Below are 15,182 nucleotides of genomic sequence, written 5' to 3' on the forward strand. Positions count from 1 at the left end.
CAAATGGGTTCCCACTCCAATAAGCAAAGGTATCCAGGCGTAGCCCTTGGCTTGTTGCAGTCGCGTTGAGCATTTGTGTTTGCTATAGCAGAGTTCAAGATGCTGGGACACGTGGGCCCTGATGACAGTGGGCGTGTCTAACTCGAGACCCCTTTACACAGTAATCTGTGAGCTCCTGCTTCCCGATGTAGGGACTGGGAAGCAAGTGACCGACCCTCCCGGAGCCTCTTCTGCTCCCACGTGGACCACCCGGTTTAAGCGGAAATTTCTTGCCTTTTCTTTACAAGCTGAAGCTGGTGGGGTCACTAGGCGGACAGCCTTCACAGGGCTCCTGATAAGCCGACCAGTGTATGAAAGCACTCACTTCGGGACTGCTTTAGGCTTGGAACAAGGAGAGGAGGCAGGCTCCACAAAGATTCGTTCCTGTCTCAAGCCAACCCACCGTCCAGGCGCTTAAAGGTGTTTCAGGCCGGATAATCTAGCTCTTTGGAGAGACAGTCACAGTGGCCACCCCCAATAAATCATAAGTAACGAATCAGAGAAATCGAGCGACCTAAGGAGGCCCACGGTTCTTGTGGTAACGCAGAATCGATTCGCTTCCTTGGCGCCGTCTCTTCCAGCTCTCCTTCCTACCCTGCCCGGGGCCCGAGGCCGCAGGGGACTGGAGAGCGAGCGCTGGGTGGAGCCGAGGGCGACAGTCAGAGTGGGCTGGCACCAGCCACCTTCGCGCTCGCCGGCCCCTCCGCGGCCGAGAGGGAGGCGCACCGGCGGCGAAAAGGCGCGCGTCCTCTCGCTCTGCTCCGCGCTTCCTACTGCGTCGGGGCCTCTCGATTTCGGCTAGTTATTGTGTCTCTGGCTCGACGCCCGAGTTCGTGTCTCGGGCTGCTCTCCCCGCCCCGGATTGCGTTCCATTCTTCTCCGCCCGAGCACGCTGAGCGCGCCAGCCTCGGCCACAGCCAAGCCCCGCGGCCACCGTGCGCTTCCCGCGAGGTGCGACGACCCCGATCCGGTGGGGTGGGGGTGGGGGGTGAGGGCACGCTCGGGGTCACACACGCACTTAGGAATCCCAAGAGATTTCAGTTTGGAGTGAGCGAACCTCACCCGGACGCGTGGCCGGCGGCGCCGCGTCCCCCGCCGAAGCGCCCTTTGGTAGCGGCGACGCACCGGGTGCTGCGAGACACATTTCCGCCCAGTCTGCATCTCACCATTTTCCAAGCTCCCCAGCTAGGGTAGGGATCGCAGGGTCGGTGGGAGGGGGGGAGAACACACTTAATTTAGGAGGAGGTGGTTTCCTGACGGGAGGTAACACAACAGGACCTTTCCTCCGGGTTCAAGGGATCTGTTTGGATAAGAGGTGGTCTCTTCTTGGTTTGGGGGAAGCCCAGCGCAAGGCGGTGGGGAGCAGCCGAGCTAGCCTCTCCCCCTCCTCTTTCCCTCTCTGCAAACATCCTGAAGGAATGAGGTCACGTGGGTGAGTAGTGGGCGGGACCTACTCTTGTCTGGAGGAAAAAAGCCATTTTGTCCCCCCCCCACAGCCCCTCCCCTCCCCGCTGGTCCCCTCCCCTCCCCACTCTCCCTCCCACCCCAAGCTGCTCTTACAAACTCCTTTCTTACCATAGGTTTCTCCCCTCCCGCCGACCGAGCGAGCGACAGGGCTGTGGCCCCCCTCCCCTCCCTTCCCTCCCTCCCTCCCATCCCCCCCTCCCCGAGACCCACCGGACCCCGAAGCCAGGTAAGCGGACGCCGACTCGCGCTTGCCTCCTTGCTACCTCGTAAGCGTCTAGGGCTGGCGACCGGGACCCGTTCACCTTTCCCCGCAGACCCCATTGGGAGCCGGGAGCCCCAGCCTGGCCTGCCGCTCGCGTCCCCTTCCCGCCCCGCCAGCCGCTGTCCAAGCTCGCCCGGTCCGCCTTTCTTTCTCCTGTTCCCGGTCTCTCTCTCTTTTTTTTTTCCTTTCCTCCTTTCCAAGATGGCCGAAGTGGATTCCCCCTCTTAACGATTTGGAGTCTCCCTCGACCACCTCCTCTTTGTGCAGCAGCCCCCTGCTAAGACCCTGCTTGCGAGGTATCGAGGGGGAGGGTCCGGGCGGCCACGAGGGCTTTGGGGACATACGCTAGGGTGGGTCTCGTCCCCCGACCCGAGTGTGTCTACAAGCTGGAGCTGACTGTGGCTCTGGCCGACCGGCCCCCTTGGAGTCGGGCAAGGGTCGCCTCCCGAGTGGGCAGTGAGCGTAGTAGACGCGCGAGGACTTGAGGCCCGGAGGAAGGGGACTTGGCTTTCTGGTGGCCGAGGGAGGGCGCCCTAACTACTGGGGTCGGGATCTTGGGCACCTCCCCCAGAGGTTCCCTTCGTCCCGGTGCGAGGCGCCCCGCCCCCTCCCTGAACCACCTCGTCGGAGCTTTTCCCCTACCTCCCTCCTGGGGCCCCACCAAACTTTGGCTCTAGGGAGGGAAGGAGTGGCCACGGGGTCACTGGGGTTCCTGATCCTTTGACCTAGGCTTCGCGGGGAAGCACGGGAGCGAGGAGAGATTTAGCATGCTCTGTCCTTTCATTAGTGGCCAAGGGGTCTGATGAGCTGGCCCTTCTGCCACAGGGGGACGAAAGGGGAAGCAGCTACTCTTTTCTCCCTGAGCCCTGCCGCTGCTAGCTCTGAAAGCTGGGGAACCCTGGGCCTGCAGACACCCTGCGCCCTTCCTGTCTCCCAGGGGCGTCTAGGCAAGCCCCCTACGCTTCCATCTCTCGCTTCCCGGGTCTATCCAAAATTGCCTTGGTTGCTTGATCGAGGAGGGTGTATATATTTGTGAATTTAAATGTTTAAGTATGTACAGGTGTTACCTCGAGTTTTCTCTGCGTCTTTGTCTCTCGTAGCCCCCAGCCGTGCTCCCGCCATCCCCCACGCTGCCTCAGTCCCTTGATCTTCCTCTCGCTGAGGGAGGGGCTTCTCTTAGCCAGCTCTCAGAGTCCTGGGCCTCCCTCCCTGGACTTCTTGCAGTTGTACTGTTCCCGAAACTCATGACACCCCCCTCCCCCAACCCCCGCCAACATACACAAATCCCTGCTCCAAGGTGTTATTACTGTAATCGGAGGAGCATAAAGCCAGCTCTGTTGTAGCATTTTGGTGGAGAGGTTTTTCCCAGGGGTTCCCCTGGTTTGAGGTTGGGGTTTGTGCACTTAGAACCGTGTTTGGAATGAGGCAGGGAACAGTCTCCAGGATCCAGTCTGGCTGTCGTCTGATCCTGTACAAGTTGAAGTATTGGGAGGTGAGCAGAGAAAGGGGAAAGTAACTCCCTGAGTGATCTTGGTTGATGGAGCTGTTGCCATGGGAATGGAGACAGCCTGAAGTGGAAGAGGTTACATGTTACACAGGTCAGATGCCAACTGTAGCCCTCCAGCCTCTGGCCCCACAGCGGAGTTGGGGGCCTGAGGTGCCTTTGTTGCTACATGACTTAAATTCTAATATACCCTGAGAGGACTAGAAGGTTCATAGAAGGTTAATGTCTGTGGCTCCGGTTTCAGGCAGGGATGTGATGGGTGGATGGAAATGATGTCTGCATCTGTGGAGTAGCAGCAGCCTGGCTCCAGCCTAGCTGTGCATGTGGTGATGTGTGTCTGGCCAAGTGTCTGTCTGGCTTGTGTGTATGACCACGCTTAACTGGCTCTGGGGGCTATGGATGTAAGAGATGAAGGGGGTGTGTCTGGCTCTGGATAAGTGTATCTTGCAGTGCCGTATAGTCTTTGTTTGTTTTTTACTATTGTTGTTTCATTTATTTTTTTAAATTCTGTCTTCAGGAACTGAGTGGTAGGTAGAGGCTACCCACCGCTATCTTTTTTTCCATACTAAGGGCTGTATGACTGACTGTCAAGGGTTAGGAAAAGATAAGAGATTCAATGTCCTGCTGCAGAACCCTCTGACTCATACATAAACACATGAGGTTTGCTTGCAGAGCTGGGTCTATGAAGCCAGTGGGGGAACCAATGCTAGAAGTTCATGTCTACACACTATACTCTGGCTCGCTTGCTCTGTTTTCCATTGTGCCTCAGTTTCCCCATCTATACAGCAGAGGTGGTGTAAGGCATCAGCTTTTGCCTCCCGTTCAGCAGACCCACAGGCTTCCTGCCTGCCCTTCTAAGCAATTGCCCTCCGTCCTTCTATTCACCTGCTCAGCTCTCCAGCTGAGTAAGGAGCGCCCGCCCACCTGGGTGCCAGCTTGTGACATTAGAACAGGAGGCAGGCGGATATCGCTTGTTTTTCTGAGTGACCTTGGGCAAGTCATCTGTAAATTGAGAAGACTTCACGCCTAGCGTTCAGAGATCACTTACACCTCCACTAGTCCAGGGCTAGGATGTGACCTTGAGTGACCTCTTGTGGCCTGGGTCTTGATTTGATTTGGTGAGCCAGCAAGGCAGAGGGCTGTAGCTGGTGTCCCTGGGGGCAGCAGGACCCTGTCTCTGTGGCATCAGGCCACTACCTACAGAAGAAAAAGTCTAGTTCGTTAGAGAGATGTGGGATGTTTGTCAGCTGTAGGCTGGAAGTGTAGGGAGAGACTGATGAGCTCAAAGGGCAAGGGACTGGGTGCTAGGTGCTGACCAAACCCCTTTCCCCGCCTGGGGCCCCTGGGAGCCAGGAGCTAGAACCAGAGAGGACTAAGACTGTGTGGGGGTGTAGAGGGAGCTGTTGGAAGAAAGTAGAAGGGACTGGTCTCTTCCCCAGCTCCACTGACACCAGTTCCAAATGGTCTCAGCCCCTTTTCTGTTTCTTGGGACCTGTGCCTTTCACTTTTTCTTCCACAGGCCCTTTGTCCCTCCCTGCTGTCCCCTCTGTAGGTACGTCATTCCTTTTCCCTCTCCTCCCCTCCAGCACTACAGCCCCAGGAAGGAACAAACGCAGGTCCTGATCCTGAGCAGGGAAATGGGGGGGGGGGGGGGGGGAGATGCTCTAGGGATGAGGAGCTCCTGTTTACAGCCACTCTTGGCACCTGCTGACAGGGCCCTGCAGGTAACCATGGCAATCAGGTGAGGAGCCAATCAGTGCCTCTCCCCACCCCCAGTCCCAGTGGTGGCTTTCTGAGGACCCTAGGGATGGGAATGGGGAACAGGGAGGCTCTCTTGCTCCTAGGGGTGACAAGGAACATTTCCGTTCATAGCATCTCCTTCCCTTATGGCCCCGAAAGAGAGCTGGGGGTCGGGGCAGGGCCTGCTCTGATGTGAAACCTCTAAAATGACAGACTGTGTGGGGCTCCTGTGGCTTCTTAGGAACGTGTATCTCTTTGCAAATGAAGTGTGTGGGTGAAGAGCACATATATTCTTTCGTGTGTGTGTGTGTGTGTGTGTGTGTGTGTGTGTGTGTGTACGCGCGCGCACGCGCGCACGTGCAGGATATTTACCCTAGCAGCCTGGATTCCCTAGCAGGATCCTACTCTGATACAGTTTGTTTCTGACTCTTGTGTGTCTCTGGACACAGACACACACAAGGAAAGCAGCCACATGAAGTACCTTTGGAAGCCCAGACAGCACGTACACACATGGTGGCTATTACACACGCTCAAAGAGACAGCCACTTGGAGTTTGTTCTATCCTCTGGATGGTTGTAATAATATTTGGGCTTCTTGCCAGAGACTGTGTTACTATGGAAACAACTAAACAGTAGAGTAGCCAGCAGCCTCTTTGAAATTGTGAAGGGGGAACCCATGCAGGGAATACCAGCTAAGGCCACCTCTAGGGGCAGAAACTCTGCCCCAGGTTTGCAGGTCAGGGCACCTAGTCTCTGGGCCACCTCTGGCTGGCTTGTTCCCTTCTCTCTTTTCTGCAACTTGGTGTCTGTCCCAAGTGTGGCCTTTTGTGTAGCTCCATCTATCCCAGCCTCTGGCCAGGTGCCCTGGGGCTTTATTAGCTGTTTGGGTTCAGGCCAGGCTCATCCTGGGGTCTCTATAGAAACTGCAGATCCTGGCTGTGAATTTCTTGTCCTAGAAAACCCTGTGTGGTGGAAAAGAGAGAAGGGTGTGTGTTGTAAAGGAGCAGTTGGGGCTTGGCCAGCCTCTCAAGGCTCCTGGGCTTTTGCTCTGGGAGAGAGGAAAGAGGTAGTAGCCCCCTTGAGGCCAGAGCCAGAGCCAGCTTTTGAACTGACCTCTGCCTCCAGGGCCTGGCCAGGTGCATTAGAAAGCTGGGGACAGAGAACATTCTCTGCCCATTTTTCGGCAGGTATCTAGGAGAGCCTGTGGTTTGTTGGTGGACAGGTGGCAACAGTCACCAGGATGGGACATGGTGGGATCCCAGTGGCACATGAAGCAATTCTGTGTGTTCAAGACTGGGTTCCTAGATTATGCACACTGGAGAACAGTTAGTGGCTTTTGAAGGTGTGGTGGGCAATATGGGGTGGTTTCTGCCACGGGACAGGAGAGGTCTTTTTGCCAGGCCCTTGGATTACCTGTAGAGTACAGTGTCAAGTTGGGCTGGCAGCTCCTTCTTTATAACTTGGGACATATGAAAACCAGCCTTAGGATTGGCCAGAAAGCCAAAGGGTCAGCAAGTAAGCAGACATTCAAGGAGCTATCTGTGTCCAGACACAGCAGAGGAAGGGAGTGTTCTAAGGCCAGAGTGGGACAGTCAAAAGAACAGGCGGTGGCCTCGTGTCTCTCTGGAAGGTTCCCTCATGAAGAATCTCTCATTGATGGAGTGCCAATAATTTGTTCTTCAGTCTGGTCTGAATTGAGTTGTCTGAACTATTTCTCATAGCTCTTGGTGCTCAGTAAATACCTGACCACTTGAAAGGATATGGGTTGGAACCAGGAATAGGCGTCGTTTTGTCTCTCTTCCCTCTGTGCGGGTCACCAGGCTTTATTCTACTTTCACCTGCAGAGCTCTGTCACAGGCTCACAGATCCCACCCAGGGAGAGCTTTAAAAGCACTGATACCTTATTCCCTTTTCCTGCCCTTCCATATCCATCTTCAAGAGTTGGGTAGTGCTTCTTATGGTCTGACTTTAGTCTTTCCTACTGCTTCTGAGATGGTATATGACCTGGCTTCTCAGGGTGACAGAAGCCTCCTGAGCCCCCACCACCCAGTGAATACTCAGAGGGAGGGCCAGATGCAGCCAGTCTCAAACTGGTACTTAGTTGCACATCTGAAACAGGGGAAAAAAAAAACCCAAAAAACCAAAACAACAACAAAAATAACCCCAGGCTTTGGGCCCAGGGGGAAGCAGTGTAGGGAAGCAGCTAAGGGTGGATTTCTGATCCCGTTTCTGTTTCCCAGGGTGACACTTCCCAAGGCTCCTCAGTCCTGACCCCCGGCATCATGCATCGGACCACGCGGATTAAAATCACGGAGCTGAACCCTCACCTCATGTGTGCCCTCTGTGGGGGCTATTTCATCGATGCCACCACTATTGTGGAATGCTTACATTCCTGTGAGTTGAGTTCAGGGGTGCCCAGCTTGGAGACACTGCTTAGGGAAAATGGAGAACATCTCTTGCTACCCTGGATCACTGAGAGACTGCCAAGAAGGGACAGTATGTGTGTTTGTGGTGGTGGTGGTGGTGGTGGTAGGTTCCTAGACCCAGAAGCTCGTTCCTGGGACAGCATAAGAAACCTCCACTTTTTATTTATGATATCTCTGGCTGAAGTCTGACCCCTGTAGATTCAGGGGTCACACATTTGCACTGTCAGATTGGTTACAAGAGATCCAGGACTGTTAAGGTGTCTTACCTGGCTGGCTCAGGGGAGCCCAGGACTTGGTGCAGTTTCTATGGTAGGCAGGACACCACCCTGGCTCACAGAGATACAGGACCCATCCTCCCCTAAGGCTAGACAAGGTACAACAGCCCGGATGTGTGACTGCGCATTGCCGTGTTGCATCTGTGAACAATCCTGAGCTACTGGGTCAGAGTGGGAAGAGAAAGCTGGTAAGCACAGGCCTGGGCAAGAAGGGGCTCTGACTGTCTTCTCTCTGTCCTCACTCCAAGTCTGCAAAACCTGCATCGTGCGCTACTTGGAGACCAACAAATACTGCCCCATGTGTGATGTCCAGGTCCATAAAACCCGACCACTGCTGAGTATCAGGTGGGCTTCTGTCCCCGTACCCTACCTCCCAGTGGCTTCCAGCTTGACATAGGCTAAGAAATGCCAGACCAGGAGCCTGCATGTCTCAATGCTGGGTCTGAAGAAGGGATACAGAGCTGATCCCTGGCTAAAGACGAAGGGACTGTGGCCGCTAATGTTCCTGTACATTCTTTCTCAGATCAGACAAAACCCTCCAGGACATTGTCTACAAGTTGGTGCCTGGGCTTTTTAAAGGTATCATGAGCCCCTGTGTTGTCCCCGCTCACCCCCTGCTTCCCAGCTGTCACCCACTCATCCCTGCCTCCTTCCTTTAGATGAGATGAAACGTCGTCGGGACTTCTATGCAGCATACCCCCTGACAGAGGGTGAGTATACGTTCTCTGAACCCACAAGCAACATGACTGCCTAGGGCTGCCCCAGCTGTGAATGTGCCAGCTTTGGCCCCCACTGTCCCTCCGACCTCCAGCAGACCTCCCAGCTAGAGTACTGTCCAGAGGGAACTGGGCTCAACCCTTGAACTACTCCCCTTCCCTAGGTCCTCAGTCCCTTGCTCTATCTTTGACCAACCCCTCTGCGCTATCTCCCTCTGCAGTCCCCAATGGCTCCAACGAAGACCGAGGCGAGGTCCTGGAACAGGATAAGGGGGCTCTAGGTGACGACGAGATTGTCAGTCTTTCCATTGAGTTCTACGAAGGCGTCAGGCAAGTTCAATCTTTTCCACCCTGGCCCATTCTCTAAGATCCAGTCAGATATGCATTTGGTCCAGCAACTCTGTAGTCCTTAGCTTCTCTCTCTCTCTTCTAGGGACCGAGAGGAGAAGAAGAGCCTCATGGAGAATGGGGATGGGGACAAGGAGAAGGTGAGTCTTGGCGCCCGTCGAGGAGTGGGCTGTGGGCTGAGAACGCCATAGATACACCTTCTCACTGGGGCCTCTTCCCCACAGACAGGAGTGCGATTCCTGCGGTGCCCAGCAGCCATGACCGTCATGCACCTCGCCAAGTTCCTCCGCAACAAAATGGATGTGCCCAGCAAGTACAAGGTGAATGTCCATGCCATCCCAGTCAGCAGAGATCTGTGGATGTGTCTGATTGGTGGGAGTCACAGCCATCTCCGAGTTGTATAGCTGGACGTGCAGGGACGAACAGCCTAGCCCCACTGTTGAGGATAAGACAGTCTGTAATTGTCTTAGTTGGTGTACAGAGGGGCTAGCCCCAGGGATGTGTGCATGCAAATGCCAGGCCTTTGATAGGACTAAGGAACTCTAGGATACTGACTGGTAAACCAGGTTGAACCCGGGATCCCTTGGAGGTCTCTGATGCGCTTGACCTTGCTTCTCTGACAAGCTCCTAGGTTCAAGGCTTCCCTTAGCCTACACATGGGCAGGGGGACTGTAAGCATTGTGCTTATCGGTTAGGTCAGATGGTCCGATGGTGGTATCAAAGCTGCTTCTGTGGTTCCCTTAGGGCTACAGGCAAGAGCCTGGGTCAAAGGGGTCCTAGAGAGAGAAGCCTCCCCTCCCCATCAGTGGGTTGGGGGAGTTTCTTGGAACAATTCTGGAAGGCAAGTCACATCTACAGTAAGGAGAGGCTTCCTGGAGTCCACCTCTCAATTGGCTTACCTCTATCCCCTAAGACTCCCATCCTTGGCAGCCAGGGTACAGCTGCCAGGTCCCATGGGTGTTCTTCCCTCCCTCCAGGTGGAGATCCTCTACGAAGATGAGCCCCTGAAGGAATACTACACCTTAATGGACATTGCCTACATCTACCCCTGGCGGAGGGTGAGCCTGTGAGCAGAGGATGGAGGGTGGGGGCAGTCCAAGGTCCTACCTGACCAGGCCTGGCATTGGTCAGTGGCCACAGTGACACGAAACACGCTCTGTCAGATACTCCATCCCTTGTCTCTGGAGCCAGGCCCTGGTGGCTCATCATTCCCAGGTCAGTTCCAGACTGTTTCTTTCTTTTCTTTCTTTTTCTTTTTCTTTCTTTTTTTTTTTTAAATTTGAGACAGAGCCTTTCCCTGGCTGGCCTCATATTTTGTATGAAGTCCAGGCTGGCCAAGAATTCAGAGCAGTCTAGCCTCCTGGGTGCTGAGATTACTGGCCTCCCTCCCACATGTCCCTTGTTGATGCCCTGGCTACTACCACTCAGATTTGGGGTCAGCAGTAGGGGTGGTGGCTACAGTGGAGTGTGGTGTCTTCTGATCTGCATGGTCTCCTCCCCTACCCAAGTCTCTTACACTCTTTCTTCACTGGGTCTGTGTCTCTTTATTTGGTTGTCTGGCTCTGTCTCTTCACTCTGCAGGGCCTCTCTTCAAGGCTCAGCTTCCCTTTGCCCCTGGTTGGGTGGCCCCTAGTTGGGTGGCCCCTGGTTGGGTAGCCCGTGGTTGGTCTTCTGAAAAGACTTTTCATGCTGCTGACCTCTTCTCATCACAGAATGGACCTCTCCCCCTCAAGTACCGTGTCCAGCCAGCCTGCAAGCGACTCACCCTGCCCACAGTGCCAACTCCCTCAGAAGGCACCAACACCAGCGGGGCGTCCGAGTGTGAGTCAGTCAGCGACAAGGCTCCCAGCCCTGCCACCCTTCCAGCAACCTCCTCCTCCTTGCCCAGCCCTGCGACCCCATCCCATGGCTCTCCCAGCTCCCACGGCCCCCCTGCTACCCATCCTACCTCCCCCACTCCACCTTCAACTGCCGCTGGGACCGCCACAGCTACCAATGGGGGCACTTCGAACTGCCTGCAAACGCCATCCTCCACCAGCAGGGGGCGCAAGATGACTGTCAATGGAGCTCCTTGTCCCCCTTGAGGAAAGGGACCCTCCCCTTCTGCAGCCATCTTTTCCCTCCTTTTTACTTTTTCTGGGCCCCTTTTCCACTTTTGACTTTCCCTGGTTCCTCCCATCTTCAGAGTGGGAGGTGGGTTTTATAAATAAATCTATCTATATATATATATATATAAATATATATATGTACATAGGAAAAACCAAATATACATACTTATTTTCTATGGACCAACCAGATTAATTTAAATGCCACAGGAAAGAAACTCTGTGTGTGTGTGTGTGTGTGTGTGTGTGTGTGTGTGTGTGTGTGTGTGTGTGTGTCTGGGTGGGGGGTGTCCAGGTCTAGGGGTCTTTGTAGTTCACTCTGCTCTTCTGGGAGGGAGGGGTAACCTGGTGGTCTTAAGGGGCCATTGAAGTATTAATGTCTTTCCCTGTGTTCTTTCTGCTTTCCAGGGCAGAGGGCATGTTGGGTCCCTTAGCCCTAGCTGACTGGGGGGTCCACCCTGGCTGTTCCCCATCCCTGTCCAAGCCCCTCGTTGTTGAATGTTGAGAAAGTTGCTGAGACAGTGCCTTTTACAAGTACAGTTTGTCCTCTGGCAGCGAGGATCAGGTGGCTGTGGAGAAGGCATTTCCCTCACCTCCTCAGACAGTGGAAACCTTGTGCAAAGAATTGATAGTTCTGCCCTACCCCCCACCCCACCCCCTTTCCTCCTGTGGGAGACCCCGGCCCTATAAAGTCTTATGTGTGACTTTGGCATTGTGAACACTTCATTTTCTCCTGCCCTACCCTGAGCCAGGAACCTAATCTAGCAAGACTGGAGGTGACACTGGGGGCCTAGAGTAGAGGGTTGGGGTGGGTAACCCCAGACAAGCACAGATTCCAGTTCTGCCAAAAGCCAACAGCCCTCCAGTCCACTTCCTCATCCCCAGCCGAGGCCAGGCAGGGATAGGACAGAGGCATCTAGAAGCACAAGAAAATAAAGAATGAGCTGACCCCAACTCGACCTGATGGACCACCTATTAGGGGCAGACCCTGCTCGCCTGGTTTTCCTCAAGTGTATATAGATCTGGGGGGAGGGGGGAGGACAGGGTATTGGCTTAGTGTGAGGGTCTGAGCCCTGGCTGTTTGCACCATGTCCTGAGTCTGCGGTCCTGACTGTGCCCTCCTGTCCTGGGTCATTTGTATTTCTTGGCTTTGTAATAAATGCTGTCTATACTCTTGCGCCTGTGGTTCTTTGGGACAGAGGGAGGAGGAGAAGGAGGAGGAGGAGGAGTGTGGTGCTCCCCAATCTTACTGTGCTAACTGGAGTGGATCTGAACTATCCCACTTTGGTCACCAGATACCCTCTGTCGCCACAGATCATACTTTAGCAGAAGACCAGTGAGCCTTGAAAGTGACCACAGGGACAGTTAGAGGGTGGGCCTCAAGTGTTTAATGACAGCTTTACCAGATGCTGAACCAGGGCCTGCTCTCAGCTGCCCAACAGGAGAATACAGGTTGTTCAGGGTACCGTTGCTAACAAGATGTGGTCCTTGGATGTTTCCCTTCTGTGCGTGGCTCAGCATTACAGCCTTCATGGAAGGAAAGCCTGGAGGACGCATGGAATCCCAGCTCCCCTCAGAGTGGGGAGCCTACTTCTGCTCTCTGTACCTGCTCGCTCTTGTGGGTGCCATCACAGTAAGGGGGTCGCCGCGTGGCCTTGCAGGTACATAGGGCCACTGTGCGTGTCTCTTGGGCCTTGAACTTGAGTGGGGAAAGGCCAGTGCGCTGGAAGAAGTGGGAGCCATCACAGAAGGGCTGGTGAGAAAGAGAGAGAGGTTAGAGTGGGGGTGGGTGGGTTGAGGAGTCTCATTTTCCCGGAGTCCTACAATGTGGGGATCATAGGAAGACATTATAAGGCCAAGACAGTTTGGAAGAGGAAACGGGCCTCAGGTAGAGGCAATGTACCCCAGTATCAAACGACATGAAAAGGTTGGCATTTCGTGTTTGGGTTTTACATTTTTAAAATTGTGTGTGTGTGTGTGTGTGTGTGTGTGTGTGTGTGTGTGTGTGTGTGTGTGTGTGTGTTGTGCACAGAACAATTTGTGGGGACTTGGTTCTCTTTCACCATGCAGGCCCTAGTGCTCACGTAAGTCAGCAAGCTGCGGTAGAACGTCCCTTTACCCTCGAAACATCTTGCCAGTCAAGTTCTCATGTGACCCAGACTGACCTTGAACTCCAGTCTTCCTGCCTCCACCTTCCAAGGGACTGTGGATGTTGCTACAGCCTACTGAGTGCTAGGGACAGACTCTAGGGCTTCCATGCACATCAACTGGGCTTCCTCTATCCACTGGGTTACATTCCCACCCTCAGCCTCAGTTTTTGTTTTTCTTTTTTAATGGCTAGGTGAATCCCCATTGGCCCATGAAAGCGACGTTCGAAAGTGACATTCTAAATCAACATTCTTTGCAATGTTCCTCAGGATGGGAGAGAGCCCAGCACCCCAGTGCCTTTCCAGGGTGAGCTCAGTCTTGCTTGGTTACAGGAAACAATAAGCCAAGGGGGTGTGTCCACAACAATCAGCCTGCCTGGAGTAGTATTATTAACATAAGCACCACAGTCTCTCAGGAGAACCCTTCAAAGCAGAGGATGGTTAAGAACGAGGCCCAAAGAGGGGTGAGGCCTTGTCAGAGGCAGAGTGTGAGGAGAGACATACTGGTGAAAGCCAGCACCCCACCTAACAGGCATGGGCATGTACCCACAGTCCTCTGGCTGGCATGCCCTTGAAACTGCCCCACCCTCTGGAATATCTGTCCAAAGGCCACAAAGTAAGTGAGCCTCCAGAGCTGGGTTTATCATCCCAGCCACTGCATGGGAAAAAGGGCAGAGTTCTCCAGAAGCAGAGGGCTCCTGTACAGCTGGAATGGCATCAGAAGGCGACAGGCAAGCAGGAAAAGTCACATCCAAGGGGAAAAGAGACCTGGGAAGGGACACTGGGGAAGACTGAACAGAATCTGTGAGGTCCAAAGCCTGGCACATGGGCAGAGATGCTGCATGGAAGGAGGAGAGACAGGCCCTTGGTGTCTTGGAGCTGGAGCCCAGGCGTACACATGAGGCAGAACTTCGAGGAGAGAAGATTGAGCCAGCCACAGATCTGTGGTCATTACTGGAGGGCAGTCGTCCACTTCTGTGCTTTGTATGCTTCTCGGACATGTGCACACAGCCACAACGCCCATCCCGATGGTGGTGTCCCTGGCCAGTGAGCTGGTTCCTGACACCAAAGCCCACCCCCTAATTATATCTCAGGTATATATATAGAGAGAGAAAAGGGAAATGTGGACGGCCTGAAAGTTCCCAGGATAGACCATGCTGACCCCAAGCAAGAGGGGAGTGGGGGGGATGGATGTCACACTGACAGGCCTGGCCCTGTTAGCTTCTGAGATCAGGCCTGTTCAGGATGGTATGACCATAGGATGTGTCACACGTGAGTGGAAAGCTGCAGAAATAACTCACCTGCTTCTTGCTTCGGCCACATACACACCACCTGTAGGTTTTCCCGGCAACCAGCTCCAACCTGATGGGTGTTTTCTGTGCCACCACTGGCTTGGCTGGGTCTCTGGGGAACCATCGGGCCTGCGACCAAGGTGGACGAGTAGCTCAGGATCATCCCAAGGAAGCCTTGGATGTACTTTTAGTTGGCAGGGTCCAGTAACTTTCTTCAAACTCTGGGGCTTGACCTATCAGGTGGCTGTCCTCCCCTCAGCGGGAAACCTAGCTCCTTGCTTTCTGGTCCGACAAACCTTCCCTAGAGCATGCTGGGAGCAATGCTGTCCCTGTCGCTGTCTTTGATGTAGCTCTTGAGGCTTGGGGAATTGATGGCAATTGCTGAGAGAAGACGTGAGGTGTACTCACCAGCCAAGAGGAGATTTCCCGCCTCTGACACAGCTTCGACAAGGCAGGCAGGCCGATGTGATTTGGAAACAGAAAAATAAAATCAGTGGAGAAGGGAAGACGCCGGAAGCCCATCAGGGAAGGGAAAGACCACAGGCCAAAGGAGCGTGGGAGCTAGTTTTTTTTGTTTTTGTTTTTTTTTTTTTTTAAAGAAAACGTTGGGAAAAGGGTCAAAGAAGAGTCCCTGGAGATCTTGGCATCTACTCGGGCGCTCCCTCCGGAAAAAGACTGCCCCGTGGGGACGCGCGGCCGAGGGGTGGAGTCTGACCTGGGCCGGGGAGGCGGGGCCGAACGGCCTGGGGTCACCAAAGAGGGGACGCTCACCCAGACGCCGCGCATGACCACAGCGTGCAGGCTCGTCCCCACGCTGCGCATGGCCGCTCTGCGCGTCGCCGCGTCCGGGTCGCCGCCCTCT

At 54.5% G+C, this 15,182-nt stretch overlaps 2 protein-coding genes across 7 annotated transcripts; one reads left to right on the forward strand and one right to left on the reverse strand.

The window, feature by feature from the left end:
* Positions 1-683: 683 nt before the first annotated feature.
* Pcgf2 (polycomb group ring finger 2) lies at positions 684-12,055 on the forward strand. 5 transcript variants are annotated; one of them, XM_076935853.1, is made up of 12 exons: positions 684-990; positions 1,336-1,471; positions 1,620-1,732; positions 7,252-7,405; positions 7,961-8,057; positions 8,236-8,291; positions 8,372-8,422; positions 8,650-8,758; positions 8,862-8,916; positions 9,001-9,096; positions 9,754-9,834; positions 10,489-12,055. In XM_076935853.1, the coding sequence occupies exons 4-12, from the start codon at positions 7,294-7,296 to the stop codon at positions 10,858-10,860; spliced, it is 1,029 nt and encodes a 342-aa protein (XP_076791968.1). In that variant the 5' UTR covers positions 684-990; positions 1,336-1,471; positions 1,620-1,732; positions 7,252-7,293; the 3' UTR covers positions 10,861-12,055. The 5 variants fall into 5 exon arrangements, with proteins under 5 accessions (XP_076791968.1, XP_034362775.1, XP_076791969.1 ...); XM_076935852.1 differs by lacking the exon at positions 684-990 and adding an exon at positions 1,030-1,229; XM_034506884.2 differs by lacking the exon at positions 1,336-1,471.
* Positions 12,056-12,246: 191 nt separating this feature from the next.
* Positions 12,247-15,121, reverse strand: Cisd3 (CDGSH iron sulfur domain 3). 2 transcript variants are annotated; one of them, XM_076935855.1, is made up of 4 exons: positions 14,997-15,121; positions 14,729-14,750; positions 14,330-14,449; positions 12,247-12,634 (listed from the first exon to the last, which is right to left on the reverse strand). In XM_076935855.1, exons 1-4 carry the CDS (start codon positions 15,104-15,106, stop codon positions 12,455-12,457), a joined length of 432 nt encoding a protein of 143 aa, XP_076791970.1. In that variant the 5' UTR covers positions 15,107-15,121; the 3' UTR covers positions 12,247-12,454. The 2 variants fall into 2 exon arrangements, with proteins under 2 accessions (XP_076791970.1, XP_034363305.2); XM_034507414.2 differs by lacking the exon at positions 14,997-15,121 and having other exon boundaries at positions 14,729-14,983.
* Between the last annotated feature and the right edge of the window lie 61 nt (positions 15,122-15,182).

This window comes from Arvicanthis niloticus, chromosome 6 (genome assembly GCF_011762505.2).
Source record: "Arvicanthis niloticus isolate mArvNil1 chromosome 6, mArvNil1.pat.X, whole genome shotgun sequence".
Classification (NCBI taxonomy): domain Eukaryota; kingdom Metazoa; phylum Chordata; class Mammalia; order Rodentia; family Muridae; genus Arvicanthis; species Arvicanthis niloticus.

Excerpts from the sequence above, each read along its gene's own strand:
- Pcgf2 (XM_076935853.1), top strand. The coding sequence starts at position 7,294 with ATGCATCGGACCACGCGGATTAAAATCACGGAGCTGAACCCTCACCTC. Across the intron at positions 8,058-8,235 it reads CGACCACTGCTGAGTATCAG|ATCAGACAAAACCCTCCAGG; the intron begins GTGGGCTTCTGT and ends ATTCTTTCTCAG. Across the intron at positions 9,835-10,488 it reads ACATCTACCCCTGGCGGAGG|AATGGACCTCTCCCCCTCAA; the intron begins GTGAGCCTGTGA and ends TTCTCATCACAG.
- Cisd3 (XM_076935855.1), bottom strand. The coding sequence starts at position 15,106 with ATGCGCGGCGTCTGGGTGAGCGTCCCCTCTTTGGTGACCCCAGGCCGT. Across the intron at positions 14,751-14,996 it reads CCGCGCGTCCCCACGGGGCA|GCGGGAAATCTCCTCTTGGC; the intron begins GTCTTTTTCCGG and ends GCTGTGTCAGAG. Across the intron at positions 12,635-14,329 it reads GTGGCCGAAGCAAGAAGCAG|CCCTTCTGTGATGGCTCCCA; the intron begins GTGAGTTATTTC and ends CTTTCTCACCAG.